We start from the raw sequence: 20,349 nt of genomic DNA, 5'->3' as shown, positions 1-20,349 counted from the left end.
TGCATTAAAGCTTTCCTGAACAGCAGGGTTTGGGATTCAGCAAAAATTGCTGTGAATTAGATAATTTATATTCCTGTTTGTCTTCACTGAGACTAATTTAGAATTGCACCAACCTTAGCTAATAGGGATTTAATTAGTTGGAAGAGGATATTGTTTTATTGACCTGTAAACGATACTGAGGAGAAGCAGCGTGTCAGGCTCAGGGGATGAAGAAGGACGTGGGAGATCGCTAACGCTGCCGTTTCTCCCCAGGTGACGGTGGCTACGCCAAGGATGCCAAGCTGAAGGCCCCCTCGTCCCTGGCCGTGTCCCCCGACGACACGCTGTTCGTGGCCGACCTGGGCAACGTGCGCATCCGCGCCGTGCGCCGCAACAGCGCGCCGCTGAGCGCCGCCCGCCTCTACGAGATCGCCTCGCCCGCGCAGCAGGAGCTCTACCAGTTCTCCATCAACGGCACCCACCTGCACACGCTCAACCTCATCACCAGGGACTACATCTACAACTTCTCCTACGGCGCGGACGGCGAGCTGGCCGCCGTCAGCAGCGGCGGCGGCGGCGCGGTGCACATCCGCAGGGACACGGGCGGGCTGCCCCTGTGGCTGGTGGTGCCCGGGGGCCAGGTCTACTGGCTCACCATCAGCAGCAACGGCGTCCTCAAGAGGGTCTATGCCCAGGGCTACAACCTGGCCCTGATGACCTATCCCGGCAACACGGGCCTGCTGGCCACCAAGAGCGACGAGAACGGGTGGACAACGGTGTACGAGTAAGTCATGGCAGGCCTGGCGCAAGGAGCTCCCTTTTAACTGACACTGAAACTCCTTTAGACACTTGTAGTCATTTAAAATACACCCTGCTACCAGCACTGTGAGAGACAGGACGAGCAGTGCTGCTGCACAAGCCTGTAAAACCAGGCACTACCATTTCTCAGGTGCCTAAAGCTGTCATATGTAAATGCTCTGTGCCTCTTAAGTACAGCAGAAATTGCCTGAAATTACACTTCATTTGCACTTCCTTGTTGAGAATCTGTTTCTCTAAATGAAAATATGAGGGGTTTTTCTTTTTGTAACTTAAGAGGTACAGGCAAGTTGTGATATGAATCAGGAATTTTGCAGGGCAGAAAGAGGAAAAAACTAAAATGAAAACCATCCAGGTGAGACTGGAACAAAAAGCACATTGATAAGAAGTGAGTTACTGCCTGAGTCACCTGGCAAGGTAGTAGAGTCCCTGTCATTACAGGTTTTTAGAATTATAATTTCTTCAAATGAAAGCAGGATAAAAGCAGAGAAAACGCTGCCTAGTATGTGAGGTTTTTACTCAATAGGATGTTTCTTCATCCTGTTCTCTGTTATTCTGCCAAAGACTAAATTAATAGGGTGGGCATATAAGCCATTAGAGAGGGCCTTTTTTACAATACATGGGAAAACAAAGCATACAGGATCTTCCTGGTTCAGTTACCATTATCAAACATCTAGTGATGGAAATTTAAACTCTCTTTGCAACAACACAAAGCTCACTGTTACCCTGGTGCTGTTCAAACACTGATCAGAGTCACCTTTTATAAACAGAACTGACTGTAAATGAATGTGTGCTTCTTCTCAATAGTTCCAGTGCTGAGATTTACCATTTATATCCCCACTGGATGACAGGATGGTGTCAGTCCAGGCCACGCACCAGTGACACCTTCACAGAGCCTCTCCCGCAGCTCCCTGTCCGTTAAAGTGCTGAGCAGCAGCCTTGGAGCAGGGCCTTGCCTGTTAGGGCAGGGGACAGCAGATTATTTTTAGGCCTGTGCCTCTCAGTCCTGGCATTGTGACTGTCCCACTGACACTGAGCATAAACCATTCCACACATCTACTGCTTGTTCCTCTCTTAGAGAGCGGCTCAGGTGTTGAAAGAGCTTTTAAAGGACTTTACCTGCTCGCAGGTGCCTCCCACTGTGTGTAGTGTAGATTTATTCATGAAGAGGTACCTGTGCCTTAGGAAGATTTATATAATGTATGTGACTAACACAAGGAGATTTTGCTAAATTAAGCAGTTTTACATACTTTCCCAGCTTTAACTACAGGCTGGGTAACCCTGTCCTCACCAGTGCTTTGAGCTGTCCTGGCTTTGCATGACCACACTCCTGCCAGCCCACAGCAGGCAGGGAAAACCAACAGAGTTACAAGGCAGATTTGCATTCACATCCTGGAGTTCAACCCCTGGCGCTGTCAAGATGAACTAGGGATGAGTTTGTTGAACAACACATATCACACATACTTGGGAGTATGAGCAAGATAATGACCTGCTCAGAACATCTACCTCTATGTCAGATCCACTTGCAGAGGGGAATTATTAAGAGGTAGAAAACCACCTACAAAAGTACTTGTCATCCATCTACTCTAATCTGATGGAATTGAAGTGCTGAAAGAGCTCTTGCATACAATTATAGCTAATGTACAATTTTAAGTCATCTAGATTTCTTTTAATATTGTGTCATTAAAGCTATAAAAGGGGAGGGGAAGCACTGGGCCACTATTAAATCAAGGACAACAAAACACCTGCAAGAAACAACTCTCTCTGAAAAAATTAATTAGACCTCTTTCCCTTTGAAATGATATAACTCTTAACTGTGCTACACATAGAAATGCAAATGAATTGTGAAGCAATATCCCCATGTGTGCATTTCAAATACTGGTGAGCACTTCCTCATGTGAGTACTGAAATCAATGCAATTATTTGGATGATTAAATGGTCACTGACATGATTAACAGTGGCATAACTGAGCCCCAAATTAACATGAAGGAATCTGTCATGATTCCACCCTGTTAGTGTGGGTGGGGCACTGCAGGAGCTGAGTCCCAGCGTGGGTTCCTCACCTGGAAGGTGACACAACCTGGCCTCAGAGGGCTGAGACTCTTGGAGCAGCCTGGAGGAAAAAGCCCTTTAGATGATGGTGCTGTGGAATCAGTGCTGGGACTCCTGCAGGTCCTGCTTGAAGGCCGTGGCACCATCTGGGGAGTGAGGGGAGCACCAGTCAGCCCCATCCCATCCCAGCTGGGCAGGGAGGTTTGTGCCCAGCAGCCCCAGAACTGATCCTCAGTGGAGATGGAGCCCGTGAGCACAAGTACATCGCAATGAGCCACCTGCATTTGCACCTTAGAAATGCAGGTTTGGGGCTTTTCTGTGGTACAGCAGCAAATCCAAATAACCTACCAAGCCATCATACCTGTTTGATCAAGCAGGAAATGAAATACAACTGCCTGCTGTTGGTGGAGTTTCCTAATGATGAAAAGTAGTGATCTGAGTCAGCTTTAATTGCTGCCTGGCACCCAGGCAACCTGCACAGAACCAGCATAAGGGGAGAATGTAAATAAGTCACACAATATATATAAGGGCAGTGAGAGGTGAACAGGAGGGCGAATATTTTGAATTTAACATTGGGTTAATTTTAACTTACTTGTCAGAAAACCCACAAGATGGTCACTAGTTCATTCTCCAGTGTTTAATTTCTAAAAGAACAGCTACTCTGTTTTTCTTTCTTTATATTGGAGGGAAAACAAAAAAATCCTGATTTTTTTTGCCAATACTTCTTGTGACATATAGATTTTGCCTGACTAATTAGGGGCAAATAAAGATCCTGAAGAAATTATGCCAATACTTAAAGGCAAGGACAAAGCCACATCATCTGCTGATGTGGATAGGAAGGGCTTCATTGGCAACAGTGCAGTTCTGCCAGCTGATAGAGCAGTTTGGTCTGTGAGAGGAGACAGCTAATAAAACATGAAAACTTAATTATGCTTTCATACCTGCACAATAAGTTTCTGTTTTATGAACATGAGTTGGTTTTGCTCATGCAAGTACTCTGCAATATCAGTGAGTTGTCTTAGGTGAATAAAAACATGTCAGCATCAATAAGATTTTTAAGATGTGAGGCATTATTGTGAAACAATATCAAGCACCAACAATGCTCTGTGCTGGTTTCCATGTGAACCATCAAAAAGAAGAAATATATTGGTAGAGCTGAACAGACCTGTTAGAAATGCTGCTCCTCAGCTCTGGAATTAATTATTGACTTTTTGGTAACATGGGCTGATTGATAATCAAGTTCCTTGAGCTACAAGAATTTCTTTAGCACTGATGAAGTTTAGGTGAACTGAAATGTGGTGCTCTAGATTCTAGGTGAGAAGTTCCTGCTGAGTTAAGTAGACCCATGGGAAACAAAACTAAGAGCAAAACCCATGTAGGCAACTTAATTCGTGCAGATTTCACTGGAATTTTATCACTGCTGTTACGCTTCAGGTCCCCTCTCTACATTCACCACTCATTTTATGTGCTGCACACACCCGTGACAAAGGCAGCTTTTCAGCGTTGCAGAGGGTGGGAACTGGTTTTGTTTAGTCTCGAAAATGCCGTTTGGGGTGAGTTGATGCCTGGGCACCGAGTGACCTCCAGTGGCCCTGCTCCTGCATGGCAGCCCCGGGGGAGCCCGGGCAGCCGTGGGCAGCACAGAGCCGTGTTCTCCTGGGCAGAGGCTGAGGCTGCAGGGGCATCCCAGAGCGTTCCCAGTGGTGTTTGATCCAGCACCACTGCGAAAGGCTCCAGGCAGGAATTCAGACGAGGTGCTGACTGCCTTTGGAGTGACTGAATGGACCAGTTCTTACATTTCCACTTACTGCACAGTGGTCACAAGGCATCCTACTTTTTTCACTATTTTTTCTGCTTTTAGCAGTGCCTACACGACAGTGGAGGTGTTTTCAGGGCTCTTTGCCATCCCTTTGCAGGTATGACTCCGATGGGCACCTGACCAATGCCACCTTCCCCACAGGGGAGGTCAGCAGCTTCCACAGTGATGTGGAAAAGCTGACACGAGTGGAGCTGGATACTTCTAACAGGGAGAACGTGGTCACAGCCACAAACTTTTCAGCTACCTCTACAATCTATACTTTAAAGCAAGGTAAGAGAAGCATTTCTGTTATTTCTTCCCTAATCATTGTGTTTGACCCCTTGGCACCACTGCATTCCTAACTGTTGGCCAAAAAAAAAAAAGACATCAGAATTAGTTCATTTGTTTCTTCCTTGCTTCAGCACACACAGCTGCAATTCTCCTGGGCTACCAGTTAGAAACAAGCCACAAGTGAATTCTTCTTCTAGATGAATCCCGTGGATAAAATCCAATTATTGAAGTCTCTGATGTCTCCAGGCTTAACATGCTACTTTCTGCTTCAGTATTTGGAGGACTTGGACTAACCTGTCATACACTGAGCTTTGATATTCTAGGAAATACTTGCCAGAAGAATGACAGGTTCCACTGACATTTTAGCACTGAAGTGCCTTGTTTGGCCAATGCTGTGTATTCTTTCTGGTTGTTCTGTGACCTGGTGACAGCACCTGTAGGAAGGGGGAGAACGTGACCCACCTCTGCTGGTGGAGTAGATTTTGACTCAACCCCTGTGGACTCCACAGTATTCCCCTGGTAATACCATATCTCAAAAAAACCCTGCTTTCTGCCTAATGGAAGTGCCCCAGTGTCCTCCTCTAGATATTGCAGATTTGTCACCAGAGTTCTGGGTTTACAGTTTAATCGATCTGGGGTCTTTCATCCTTGTTGGGGTTTTTTTGTTAGTGGATTGCTCAGGCTTTGAGAGAGCAGGTGCTGGGAAGCAGCTCTCTGATGTCTCTCCAGGTCTGCTATAGAAAGGATTTGTGACTGAGCACATCACAGAACTTTTCTTCCTCTCAAGTTTTGATCTATAAGAAAAAACTAGGAAGAACTCACCTCACAAGATACCCATTCATTCCTCTTTACTATTATGTGGTAGAGACAGCACTGCATAAATAGAAATAATTAGATTGTTCTGTCACCTGTGAGCTTTGTCCAAGTGACTCCATCTGCCCTCTGCACCGTCTGCTGCCTCATCTGTCTGTCCTTAGATCTGAAACTCTTCAAAGTTGGTAAATTATTAAAGTCTGTCCAGGAAAGTGCTTGTGCACAACAGGGAGTGCCAGAAATCACCAGCTCTAGTTATTATTGTATGTGTCATCTAAATTCATATCATTTACATGTTTACAGACCTCAGAGAAGCTAGCACATGGGCCCCTGTGAGCAGCCAGTCAGGTGTGCTATCCTCACAGCTTATGGCTTTACATACTTTTAAGCTGAAAGCAAAAATTCTTTACTCCTGCTGCAGGAGGCCTGCACAGAGGGAATCATCAGGCCAAATGTACAAAAAAGCTCTTTAGACTTGTGAGGGCTGGAGGCTGCAGCCTGCAGAGCTCCCACTGCAGCTGGTGTTGAGCTGTGTGTAACCTCCCTGGGTTCCAGACTCAGCCCTGTTGTGCCCAGCATTTGGGTTACGACTCTGGAGACCTGAACTTCTCTGTGTTCCCCGTTTTTGTTGTTTTTGGCAGATAACACCCAGAGCATCTACCGGGTGAGCCCAGACGGGTCCCTGAGGGTCACCTTTGCCAGCGGGATGGAGATCACGCTCAACACGGAGCCCCACGTCCTGGCAGGGGTCGTGAGCCCCACGCTGGGGAAGTGCAACATCTCCCTCCCTGGAGAGCACAACTCAAACCTCATCGAGTGGAGGCAAAGGAGGGAGCAGACCAAAGGCAACATCTCCACCTTTGAGAGGAGGCTGAGGGTAAGGCTTCCTCTTGTGTAAGTGCAGTGTTCCCTTTGAAAGTCATTGAACTGAAATCACGTTGAAATGTTAGACTTTGCAAGAATGAAAACTTTGTATCAGTGGTGGGCCCCAGCCAGGAATTTCAAACTCTTTCAGCAGTCTCAGGGATGTTTGATCTCTGTTTGATTTTGATGGTAAGATTTGACCTCAGGACATAATTACTTCCTTTCTTCCTCTTCTTTCTGAACTAAGAACTTAATTACGGCTTTGGAAGAAGCTGTGAGCTGAGCGTGCAGCTGCTGTGGCACAGCAGCAGAGCTGGAGCCCATCTTGCCCTGCTGTCCTGGGGCAGAGGCCCGGGCAGGGCACTTTGGTGTCCTTGGGGACACCTCCCTGTGCCTCCCGACAGGCTGAGGGTCAGCTCTGCCCTCTGCCTCTGCTCCCACAGCCCAGCTCCCTCTGCCTGGGTTCCACCAGGGCTCCAAGAAAGACTGGCTTTAACATTGCATCGTTGGTTTATTTTTACCTGTGAGCACAATGACAGATGGTCAGCATTTAGCATTTAATTACATAACACCATGGCTCAAAGAGATTGGTACTTTGCTAAACAGGTTTTTTATTAAATCAGTTCTGGTTTTCACATGAATACCACTTAAAATGCCTGTACCAATAGTACAACTGGGAATTTTGGCCTTAAAAATACTGTGTTATTGACTACAACCTTTCTGGAAATGAATTATATCTGAAGGTACACCTGTTAGCTCTGAAAATATAGAGATGGTTATTAAAATCTCTGCATTGTCAAAACCACCAAAATCAAAACCACCTCATTTTGATTATGAGATACTATAGATTTTTTGTAAGTGTACCATCTGTTTGCTTTTCAACTGCTCAGTCGAAAATGCAAGACGTGGAAGATCTGGCCAGACTGGGCACTGTAAAACACCTGTTTGAAAGGACATTGCTCAGATTTGACAGTCTCAGTTACTTTTTAGGATCTTGCAAGAGGGCAAAAGCTTCTTTGAGTTCTTCTTGCCCTCCTTCTGCCTCTTCCTCTCTAAATTACTGTGAGGCCTCATCGCCCTGTCTGGGGGGTGGCAGTGACAAAATGTTAAGATCAGGATCCAAACTGTGGCTTCCTTGGCTCGTGTTGCCTGCTCAGTTGGAGGCTTTCTGTGTGACTTTGTGCTTAAATAACAGTATGGCACATTTTTCTACAAGAATCTTGTGTAATGAGGCTGTAAACAGAAAGGATGTAGTCAGTCATCTATTCTGCTTACTTTGGGACTAGATGTTCATCACAATTCTGTTTAATATAATTACTGCATCTTGCAGAGTTTCACCATTATGCAGTTTGTATTTTCTATTGTTGAAACTGATGGCAGTTTCTTTTGCATTTTTTAGTTGTTTCTATGAGATCTTTAACACTGGCAAAAAAAAAAAATAAAAAGGAAATTCACAAATGGGTCAGGATTAAATGAATTCTGGCTGGAGGCGTAAGATGGTCATGGAAATATTGCAACACTGGAGGTGTGCAGAGGTCAGCTGATGGAGCTGCCTCTGGAATAGGGTGTTGGACAAAACCACTGCCCCTTCACCTTCATCCAGAGAGAGGATGGAAGGTGAAAGACAAGCATAAGAATAATTTTGGTGTGCTGATGTCTTTTACTCTTTGTCCTTCCAAAAGGAATGCACTAGCACACAGCTCTTGAACATTGCATTCTTATTTCTGTAAGCTGTCTCTTTCTGTTCCTGTCCAAGATCAGGACTCAGGACTTGTCCCTGCCTGCTCAGAAGGACCAGGCAGCTCTGCCCCTGCCTGCAGTGCAGTCCTGACCCCCTTGGCTGTCCTTGCTGCAGAGTCCTGTTCTGAGAGCTGCCAGGGCAAGGCTGGAGGGAACCTGGTGCGACAGCACAGGTTCTAAGAAGAGGATTTTAGGGTGGAAAGGAGGAGAAATGTTAGAATCATTTGTATTTGAAAAGACCTCTGAGATCATCAGGTCCAGTTGTATTCTGCACAAAGGAGACACCACGCCAACAGGCACAGAGAAAGGGACAGATGGACTGCTGGGGCTGCTGACAGCACGGGGAAGGGCTTTGGAGAACAGCAGAAATATCTGGATCCTGGAGTTCATCTTGAGCACTGAGGTGCTGTGTGCTGGTGGGATGGAGACTCAGGGGAGATGGAAGGAGCTGGAGCAGTGCAGCAAAGGGATCTGCCCAGAGACAGCTCTCTTTTCTTGGTGATTATAGGAAATGGAGCACAGCAGGAACAAAAGTACCATCCTACAGAGTGTTTGAAACAGGATACCAAATAATGAAATGGATTTAGGACTTACTGTGCACAGATCCTTGAGTGCTGCTGGGAAAAAAAAAATAGCATCATTGAAAGTCATTATGCTGGATGAGATTCTGGACAGACCTTCTGAAAACTTTTTGAGAGTTATATTTTTAAAAGAAGGTATTTAAACACTTAATGTGCCATGCCTGGCACAATAGGAAGTGCGTTAGAAAGCTTGCAATGTAGGGCAGAAAGAACTATGCTGAACTTTGAAAATATATGTAAAGAAAAGCTCTGGGGATTGGAGCAGTTCTCAGTGGAAATGAACAGACTTGCAGGAGCCCTCAGTTAGAGTGAAAAAAACAGCACAATGGAAGAGTTTTCTGAGAAAGAAAAAAAAACAGCATAGAAATGAGGTATAAAGACGTTACTCAGAAATCAGTCCCGATACCATCAGTGAAACAAACGGCTTTGACTGCTAAAAGGTATAAATTGGAAGGCAGGTAGCTGGGGACGAGATAAAGGATGACCTACTTGAAGAGAAGAAAGAGAATAAAGCTTTTCCTTCTCTGCCTGGTCCTAACTTTTTTTAATTCTGATAGCAATTAGCAACCATCTTGAAAGCGTGTCACTCTATCAGTGTTATTTCCAGTTTTGGAAAGAGGCCACTGTTAGCACGTTCTGAATAATGCTGGAAACACTGGGTTTGGAAAAGTTGGATTTCTGCATGGTGTGAATTCTGCTCTGGGGATAGCACAGACGTGAGTAAGTTATCTGAAATGCTGGAACAGTCATCTACTTTATCTCAAGGTCTAAATCAATGTGGGAAACAGAAATTACCCACAGGTTTCCTTTAAGTGAAGAACTGCTTGCCCCAGCGCTTCCTGAATGTACATAAAACAGTCTGTGGGCATGTATGCATTTTATATTAATAATAAATCTATGTACAATCAGGCATTTTAACATCAATCTTAATCTAGCAAGACTTCTTTTTTATCAATTGAACTGCTATTTTAATTGACTTCTAAAAATGAAGCAAAGGCTGCTGTTAAATCTGATGAGCACGATGCATAGTAATACACTGATTAGAATGCAGCTCTGCTCCCTCCTGACTTTTGCATAACTTGAGGAACGTGGCATTGGATGCAGGCCAGGTTTTATAACTGAATGTCTACAAAATTGAAAATTGAATGCTTGGCCAGTCTTACTTATTTTTGCCCTTTTTTATTTTTTTTTATAGCAACAACAGAAGTAACTCACTGGCCTCGGTCCAAAAGTCCTGCAGACACAGCTCTGCCAGCCATGTTCATTATTGCACTTAGCAAATGATCTCCCTTTATTTACCAGTCTTACAGCAAATCCTGAGGATGGGACCAAGTCCTCTGCCAGGGTGTATGAGTTTGCATTGGCTCAAATCAAAACACAGACAAGGGAAGAATGCAATTATCTCTTCTGACTTACACTTCAGGCAGGCAGACAGGGGGTGCTTGGAAATGAAATCAAAAGAAGTGCACATTTATGTGATACACTGCAAAATTTCTAGCTAAAAAACTAATGGAAGTAGAGTCAACAAATGTTTGAAAGGTAGAATAAATGTATCTTTTTATGCACTTCTGACATGGAAGTCAGCTGAATTCTCTCCTGTTTTCATCAGCTGCTGTTCATCCCAGCATTCCTGTCAGAAAGCAGTTTTCCCTGGCTCGTGGCAGAACACAAGTTCCAGCCACTCTCGGGAGGATCCTTACTGTGGTTTATGTATCTTGGAGGAGTCATTCCATGCAGCCACTGGAATTTGAAATCAGCTTGTCAATGGCAACACTGAGATGAGTCCTCCTACCCATTTATGATCCTTCTTGCCTTGAGAAGGGTGTTAAACTCAACTTTAATATAAGAAAGTAAACAAATGAGACATAAAATGTGCAATATAAGGGAAATATTTTAACCTTATTTTAACTCTGTGAGTTTTCAATTACTGCTGCTTTCCACTTCGCTGCTAATTCTGCCTCTGTTTGGTTTTCATTCTTATTTGTTGTATGGTCTCTGAAATTCAGCTTGCAAGTAATTTGTATTCAAGGCTCTTCTTTCTCCTAACTGCATTCTACAATGATAGTAATAGCAATAAGAACATTAAACATGTACATAGAACATAAATGGATATGACGTAGGGTATACCTCCTGCTTGCGTTTCAGTTATTTTGCCACCAAGAGGATTTTTTTTCAGAAATTTAAGAAGTTTGCTAAAAAATATATTATATTAAGCCATCAGTCTGTATACAAGTAAATGTAGTTGAACTGAGCATGACATGTTACTTGGGCTCCTTAACTATCATTAGAGCATAAATTGTAATAGTCACAGCAGTCTGCAGGGGTATATAGGTATTTTACAGCTATTGTAAATGAACACTATTAAAGTTAGACATGAGTGTAAATAAAATTCCAGATATGGTAGTTGAAGAAAGAACACCTGCCTCTTCTAGATTGTCAGATTATTTTGTATCTAAAAACAGAAAGAGGAACGAAAAAGAAACGTTCATTCTAATCCCATCCTGAATTATAACAGGGTTTATTAACCATTTACGTGGAGGCTGTGCCTGCAGGTCTCAGAGAGGAGCAAGCTCTGAGCCAGGCTCTGCTGGCACCTGCACTGGCAGGGTCTGTGCTGAGGAATTATTCATGGGCAGAGCGAGCAGATAAAACCTGCTAGATTAATGCAACAAGCACATTGAGCACTGATCTGAAAAACACATGTCAATGAACAATATTTTATGGTTCCCTAAATTATATATCTGATTGAAATGGTGTTTCATGGAGATTTCCCAGTGACTGGATGATCTAAGGAAGCAGATGATGATAGCACTGGATAAATGTATTTTGTCCTCATGAATCTGACTCAGTTCTGAACTTGATTTCAAACTGATCTCTGGGCTGTTCCCTCTGTCCCCAGTGAGTTGCTGGTCCCAGGGGTGCTGAGGGCTGCCACAGGGAGTGTGGCCAGTGCCAGGCACAGCTGCTGCCTTGCAGGGGTCTGGGCGTGAGGGGTTCTGTGAGGAGGCGTGAGGAGCCTGGTGAGCAGGGTCTGCGGGAGCTGGCAGTGCTAACAGAGCTCGAGGGATGATGTGAGATGGTAGAACTGTCTTTAGTTTGTGGGTTTAACTACACATCTTTGGTTGGAAATAAAAGTTCAAGAAAAGGTGAGAGCAGAAGTGAGGGTTTAGCACATGGAAACATCCTGTAATGCCAAATGCAGTACTACGGAATGCAAGGAACATTTTTTTTGGTCATTCTGTTTCTCATGTGAACCTTTTCCCTTTTGGTGTTTCAGTAAGGCCCAGCTCGGTGTGCGAGCGTTGCTCACGTGGATTAGGGCGGCACAGTCTGTGCTGGGTGTCCCTGTGGCCCCTGTGTCCTCACCCTGTGCCCTCTGTTCAGACCCACAACAGGAACCTGCTCTCCATCGACTTCGACCACGTCACGCGCACAGGGAAGATCTACGACGACCACCGCAAGTTCACGCTGCGCATCTCGTACGACCCCGCGGGGCGGCCGCTGCTGTGGGCGCCCCTCAGCAAGTACAACCAGGTGAACATCACCTACTCCCCCTCGGGGCTGGTCACCTTCATCCAGCGCGGGGCCTGGACCGAGAAACGCGAGTACGACCCCAGCGGGAACATCCTCTCCAGAACGTGGGCAGACGGCAAAATATGGACCTACACCTACCTGGAAAAGGTAAGTGATTTTACAACGGGGCTTTGTGCCGAGGAAAAAAAGATGTTATCATTGGGGCTTAGTATATTATATTTATTTATTATATTATATCTTGAATATATTATAATGCTGCCTCTTGCAAGAGTATTTAATACTTTTAAAACAGAAAATGCATAGAATTACCTAGCTAGATAAAAATGTCTCTGGGTATGCTCAGACCTATTTGTCACCTGCTCCAACCTGACACAATTTAGTTCTGAAGAAAGCTATCAGCACCTCAGGTTTGTTTAACTGATAGGTCAAAACAACTTTCTGGTCTCAGTTCAAGTGACCAAAGGACACCCTAACTGCTGAAAACCTGTTGCTACTCTGGATATCAGTCAGAAAGATAACAGTCCTGAAAGGAACCTTTTTCTCCCCACAAACACAGTTCTTTTAAGCCAAAATTAGGAAGCCATGAGCACAAGGTTACCTATTCAATGCTGTATTTTAAACAAGGGATTGGTCCTGTGAGGAGAAAGCTTACTGCAGTATTTATGGGGGTTATTTGGGGGGAAATATTAATATGAAATGAGTTATTGCTCTGCTTTTATGGTGACTTCACATCTAAATTCCCTGAATATTGTAAGTTCCATGTATGTCTAGAGGCAATGGTCACAAAATGTGGAGATTAATATTGTACAAACCAAGGAGGAACATCTCCATCTGTAGTAACATTTTGTTTGGTCTTGTCTTTCAAAACCAGAAAGCCAGTCTGTATTTTTAAAGCTTTCAGAACTCAGTGCGAGCTGAAATTCAGAGTTTTCTAAATAGCAACATCTTGGACTATCCAGTACACCCTGAGTTAGCAGAACATTTTGTTTGAACCTGTGAACCACAGGAAAAGGCTCTGGGGGTGGGAGGTAACACTGATAGGAGGAAATCCACACAGGAAATCCAGTGGCTTTGAAGTTACTTGTATATGAAAGAGTTCCAAACGTGGACTTCTAAGATAAACTGTGCTGTACTTACTTTCAGTGTATTTAAGCTTGATCCTCAAAAAACTTAAACTTAACCCAGTGAAAAAAACATTATCAAGACTGGAAAATGCATAAAAATGTGATTCTTCCTTGTCTGCATGCAGTGTTAACAAGATTGGCAAGCCCCAGGAGCTTCAGAAGTTTGTTTCAGATAAATTTGTCAGGGCTTTTTTTGTCTGTATGCTCTTCTGCAAATTACAAGTAAACAGGCATTTCATACAGCTTTCAAATATTTGGGCAATGTGCCTTTTGGAAGAATCTCTTCTTTTTTTCTTTGGACCTGTTTTGGAAAGATGTATGGCTCTTATCTTCCCAAACCACTTTGTCTGTTCTTAGTTTATGATGAGCTCATAAATGAAGGCATATAACTTAACACTGTTATTCTAAAATTCTACACAAAAGGCCAAATCCTGATCTTGGAGAAGCAAGTGGCAAAAGCTTTCTGGTTCAGGTTCAGGTAGCAGCTTGGGTAATGCTGTAACTTGTCATTAAAATGATGGAAAGTCATTCACACCATGGACAATAATCTCCCAGCTATTTAATGTATTTTTGTGACTGTTGTTCCTTGTGCCAAAGAAAGATGAATTCCCTGTCAAAATTAGACATTGAAATATAGCTTTGTGGCTCCATTAAAGTCAATAACTCATTGTGTTAATTATGTAATGATTGCTAAAGGTTGTCTGAAGGCTTGTAAGACCCAATAATGCCTTACATTAAAAAAAATCAATTATATAGCTTGCTTCCAATTCATAGTTATTTAATTCTTCATTTTTATTACTTGATGAGTTAATTGTATATCTTAAAAAAAATTCTGCCCCTTACAAAATCAGCTCAAATAATTAAGGTTTTAAAAACATTACATTGTAAATAATTCTTACAGATGAAATTTAGTTTGTCTTGTTTGGTCACTTGCCTCAATTAGTTAATGCTGTTATAAAATCTCCTGAATACCCCAAGCTGGCTTCCAAAATCTGGCAGACAAAACAGAGGAGTGTCTGTGTGTGTGAGCTGGACAGAAATGACACCTAGTGGTGATGCCCAGCATTTGTCTATTCCCAGCAGAGGCCCCGTCATTGCCACGGGCTGTTTATCTCACACCACACAGCATCAATCATGTTGTGGTTGACCAGGCTCTGGCTGCTTTAATGAAATGACCGATTTTTGGGTGTTTTATGAGCTACCCTCTGAAATCCTTTAAAACAATTAGAACCCAATTTGTGCACAGTTGAAAAATCTATTGTAATATTATTAGGATGAATTGGGGATTTTTTTTCCTCTTTATGATACCCTCTAATAGGCTTGAGAGCACACTCACTCTCCAGCCCTTGTACTGTCTATCTTTTTACTATCCTGGACAAAAGTGAAAAAGCCACAAAGTGCTGTAAAGATGGTACACAGGGGCACTAAAGTTATATTGGGGATGTTTCTGATCTTGTTATTCATATTCTGTCAATGGCAGACAGTTTGAAAACAGGCACGGGAGCAGTGCTGGGGAGAGTTCAGGCAGGGGTTTAGTGCAGACTGGAGGCTCCTGGCTGAAGGCAGACACAGAATAAACACGGCGCACGTTGGAAATGGCTGGGGCAGCAGCAAAGCCATCAGAAGATGCTGGTGTGAGGGTCTGTGGTCCCCAGCTGGCACAGGGTGGCCTGGAGGGGCATATGCTGGTGCTCTCTGGCTGCTGCACAGGTGACAGATGTCTTGCCAAGGGCAGGAAGAGACACATCTTGGGCAGGCAGGGGGCTGGGGGTGCAGAGAGGATGGCCAAGGCTGAGCCTCTCTCTGGCCCTTTGAGTGGTTTATTTGTCAGAGAAAAGTGGCTCAGGGCCAGTGTTACTTAACACACTGCAGGGCTGATCTTACGATGTTTTCTTCCCAGAGAAGATTTTTGAGCTTAGAGGGAAATAGATGCTGTTTTACTGATCTCTTTCCCTGGTACCCTATGACAAGGGAGTGACGCTGTTCCGTGTATTCTTTGTTTTGTGTGGGGTGTCAGTCCTGCAGAGGCCTGGCAGGTTTGCTCATGTCCCTGGCAGGTTTGAGCTGTGGGCTGAGCTGGGCAGTGTCAGTGCTCCAGCACAACTCACATTAGGCAAGGAACAGGCAGTGCTCTGGTGCAGCCCAGCTCCTTGCTAGAGCTCCCCCTTACATTTTTATCCTGTGTTTTCATTATCTTTGTTTCAACAGTGACTGCTCACCAGCCAGCTTGTGCTCTGTGACCCTGTGACTTTACATGGTGGGTGAAAAGGTGTACAGAACCCAAACTTTAATTATCAATAGAAAAAGTCTGCTGTGCTTGCACATTCATCTGCCAGATAAGCAAACCAGATTTCATTAACCAACCACAATTAACCAGCACAGGGCAAATACAAGTACCTGTATAGAAGTTATATTTTTTGTAAACATTAAAAATAAACAATAGAGGTAGTCACACCAAAGAACCTGCAGAGTATTTTCATCCATCTCTAAGCATGGAGATATTATGAACTCCAGGGCCATGTGTATTTAAAAGGAGATATACAGGGAAAGGGCTAGGTCTGCGCTGGAGATAAGCAGAATGCCAATAAAAGCTAAATACCTTGTACTTGCATAGTTTCCCCTTTCCAGCTCCCCTACACACATCTGCTGGTGCAGATGCTCTGCATGTGTGTGAGGAAGAGGTTCCCTCTGGTTTTGCTTCCTGAGACGATGCCCTAAATATTTCAAAGCAACGTAGCCAGTCAGCATGAGGCTGAAATGCTGCTAAGAGCCACATCTGCCTTCCAGTTTGGAGGCCCTTCCCTGTAGCCTTACCGAGATCCTCCCCCTGTTCTGTACCTCCTCGGTGGCCGGGTCTCCTGAAGCTGAAAGCTTCACTTGGAGCTGTACAGAGCAAAGTGTGCGCGGTTGTTTCTGCATGCCCCGGGCTGTGGCCCTGCCTGCCCTGAGCGTGCGTTGCTGTTGCTGTTTGGTTGCAGTCTGTGATGCTGCTGCTGCACAGCCAGCGCCGCTACATCTTCGAGTACGACCACTCGCAGGCGCTGCAGTCGGTGACGATGCCCAGCATGGTGCGCCACGCGCTGCAGACCGCGCTCTCGGTGGGCTACTACCGCAACATCTACACGCCCCCGGACAGCGGCGCCGCGCTGGTGCAGGACCTGGCCCGCGACGGGCGCCTGCTGCAGACCCTGTACCCCGGCACGGGCCGCAGGGTGCTCTACAAGTACACCAAGCAGTCCCGGCTCTCCGAGATCCTCTACGACACCACCCAGGTCACCTTCACCTACGAGGAGTCCTCAGGCGTTATCAAAACCATACACTTAATGCACGACGGGTTCATCTGCACCATCAGATACAGGCAGACAGGTTTGTCTAACTGGGACCCCTTTGCTAAAGTTTTTGGTTCCTTAGAGTGTGACGCTCATTCCTCATTCGCAGAACCCTGATCTTGCACTTACCTGGCATGAAATTCCATTATTTTTACGTCTACAACTTCTTATATTTTATGTTTCGCTAGAAAAATATGTGTGTATATCTCTGTGTCTGTGTCCATAGGTGAATATAGCTGTCCCACTTGAAATACGGTTTTCTTTTTATTGCTTGGTATGGAATAGCACTTAGAATGTTTTGTTGGTTTTATTCCTCTGTGTGGATATTTGCTAAATACTAAATCAAGTTGGTTTATTGTTTGTATTTTCAAGTTTCCCTGTTTACACTGTAATATAACATAAATTCAAAAAGACTGCTTATATGAGGAAGGAAATCACCACATGAAATAAATTTAGGTTAGAATTATCTTGTAAGTAAACAGAAATCATAATTATGAATAAAACAGCATTCTTTTAAACAAATACTAATAAAATATAAATAATTTGTTGAGCGAGCATTAATAAAGGTTTGTGAGAGAACAGTCTAACATATTCTTAGTTAATGGTATTTTCTAAGACAGCTAAGGAGTAGAAAGGCTAAAGGGAGTGACCTCAGAGCCATACCTAGATCTGTAGGGTAAGTAAACAAGGGGCATAATTCATTATTTTACTTGGGTTTCCTCTCTCCCGTATTTGTTTTGGACAGGTCCACTTATTGGTCGCCAGATCTTCAGGTTCAGTGAAGAAGGACTTGTAAATGCCAGGTTTGACTACAGCTACAACAACTTCCGTGTCACGAGCATGCAGGCCATGATCAACGAGACGCCCCTTCCCATCGATCTGTACCGCTACGTTGATGTCTCTGGCAGGACTGAGCAGTTTGGGAAATTCAGTGTCATTAATTACGATTTAAACCAGGTTATAACCACCACTGTGATGAAGCACACCAAAATCTTCAGTGCCAGCGGCCAGGTGATTGAAGTACAGTATGAAATTCTCAAGTCCATTGCCTACTGGATGACGATCCAGTACGACAACATGGGCCGCATGGTGATCTGTGACATTCGTGTGGGTGTGGATGCCAACATAACGAGGTATTTTTACGAATACGACCCTGATGGGCAGCTCCAGACTGTGTCTGTGAATGACAAAACCCAGTGGCGCTACAGCTACGACCTCAATGGCAACATCAACCTGCTGAGCCACGGGAACAGCGCGCGCCTCACCCCGCTGAGGTACGACCTGCGGGATCGCATCACCAGGCTGGGGGAAATCCAGTACAAAATGGATGAAGATGGTTTTCTCAGGCAAAGAGGCAATGAGATCTTTGAGTACAACTCGAATGGTTTGCTGAACAAAGCGTATAACAAAGTGTCTGGCTGGACTGTGCAATACTGTTATGATGGTCTTGGAAGACGAGTTGCAAGCAAATCAAGCCTAGGACAACATTTACAGTTTTTTTACGCTGATCTCTCCAACCCAATAAGAGTTACTCACTTGTACAATCACACAAGCTCAGAAATAACATCCCTATATTATGATCTGCAAGGTCATCTCATTGCAATGGAATTAAGCAGCGGAGAAGAATATTATGTTGCTTGTGATAACACTGGGACACCTCTAGCTGTGTTTAGCAGTCGAGGCCAGGTCATAAAGGAAATTTTGTACACCCCATATGGAGAGATCTACCAGGACACTAATCCAGATTTTGAGGTTATCATTGGTTTTCATGGAGGACTCTATGACCCTCTTACTAAATTAGTTCATCTGGGCCAGCGGGACTATGACGTGATTGCTGGGCGGTGGACAACACCAAACCACCGGATATGGAAGCACCTGAATGCTGTCCCACAGCCCTTCAATCTCTACTCCTTTGAAAATAATTACCCCGTCGGCAAAATCCAAGACGTTGCTAAGTATACCACAGGTAAAAGTAACCTGTCTCTCAGGAAAATGTCTCTAACTTTTTCTTGAATTGTGGTATGGATTCAGCATCTCGGAAATCTTTTGCATACAGAAAGTCTCTAATCTTAAATCTATTGAAGCAATTTCTTTAATAGATTGCATCTTACTGAGCTTGATCTGTTTTCTTTAACATTTATGGTAACCAAGAAAATAATTAATAGCTGCTTCTGTTGCTTTTCTCAGTGCTAAAATTAGAGGAAGTATTGGAAGCAGCTTAATTTGAATTTTTTCTATTATAAATAGATAGAAGGAACACTATTGATTTGAGTATAGCTATGCTTTGTAACCAAATAATTTCTTTGCTACAATAAAAGCTGTAGCTAGTGCAGGAAACATAAATTGATGTGAAATCGTTATTTCTGCATAGCTGGAATTTCTGCAGACTGCCCTCACTTTTTCTAGGATTTATGAGCCTTTTTGCCAGCATCCTTTTCTTGTTTTGTAGACATTGGAAGTTGGCTAGAGCTGTTTGGTTTCCAGTTGCACAACGTGCTGCCTGGATTCCCAAAACCAGAGATAGAAGCCTTGGGGACAACATACGAACTTCTACAGCTCCAAACAAAAACCCAGGAGTGGGATCCTGGAAAGGTTAGCAAACATTCTCTTCAGCTGCTTTTAATACTAAAGGAAGGAGTTTTAATAGAAAATATTGGATACCAAGGAAAAAATGTGCCCGTATCTTTCAACATAATAGGCAAAGTAAATTGTTTAAGAATGCTAGAAACTTGAATGTTGTCAATTAGGTACTGGCATCAGAGTGGAGGAGAGGTTCAAGGAGAAGCTTTTAGCAACACAGTGAAGAAACAAATTTGCAGCTATTTATAGGAAAATATCCAAATTTGAGGCGCGGGATAGGCAAAAGGGTAAAAATGTTTGTGTGAATATTGAAAAAAAACACAGAAAATCTTGTGGAATTAAAAAACTAAACCAGCAGATTTTAATTTTTGTTAGCAAAGATGCCACAAGCACTGGAAAATCACTGGATATGGTATAAACAGCTTTACAAGTCAGTACCTCTGCATAATTATTGCAGGGAACAGAAATGCTGCTGTGGATTCGTAAGAGGTCTGTAAATCTCAGCCTTACTCCAGGGCCTGTTTTCAGTAACAAAGAGCCAGACAGCAGCTATCAGAGTCCAGCAATCACCGTGACTACCGATATTCTGAGCAGGCATTCACATTTTGCACATGACCATCTGTTAACAAAGAAATAGGATTTTGTAAAGATGCCTTTCCTCTACTGTAGTCAGGAAAGAGAAGCATAGAGCATTTGAGAGCTCACATTCGTGTTCCCAGCATTTAAGACAGTTTGCATGATACTTTCCAAACTAATTGAAGATGCATTCTAAGCAATTAAGAGTTGAGTAGGGTTTGATACTGTAATGAACTTCAAGGTACCTTGCCTGCAATCCTGACTGATATTTT

At 43.9% G+C, this 20,349-nt stretch overlaps 1 protein-coding gene across 1 annotated transcript in view; it reads left to right on the top strand.

The window, feature by feature from the left end:
* Positions 1–20,349, top strand: part of TENM1 (teneurin transmembrane protein 1) — a 209,518-nt gene that overhangs the window by 184,217 nt on the left and 4,952 nt on the right. Inside the window, exons 24-30 of the mRNA XM_063416608.1 lie at positions 253–763; positions 4,764–4,936; positions 6,391–6,626; positions 12,319–12,615; positions 16,571–16,958; positions 17,667–18,887; positions 19,371–19,513. Of these exons, the coding sequence (XP_063272678.1) occupies positions 253–763; positions 4,764–4,936; positions 6,391–6,626; positions 12,319–12,615; positions 16,571–16,958; positions 17,667–18,887; positions 19,371–19,513 (2,969 nt within the window). The remainder of the gene's footprint in view (positions 1–252; positions 764–4,763; positions 4,937–6,390; positions 6,627–12,318; positions 12,616–16,570; positions 16,959–17,666; positions 18,888–19,370; positions 19,514–20,349) is intronic.

This window comes from Prinia subflava, chromosome 20 (genome assembly GCF_021018805.1).
Source record: "Prinia subflava isolate CZ2003 ecotype Zambia chromosome 20, Cam_Psub_1.2, whole genome shotgun sequence".
Taxonomy (NCBI): Eukaryota; Metazoa; Chordata; class Aves; order Passeriformes; family Cisticolidae; genus Prinia; species Prinia subflava.
The sequence above is the reverse complement of the archived record's forward strand: the minus strand, read 5'-3'. Positions and strand labels throughout refer to the sequence as shown.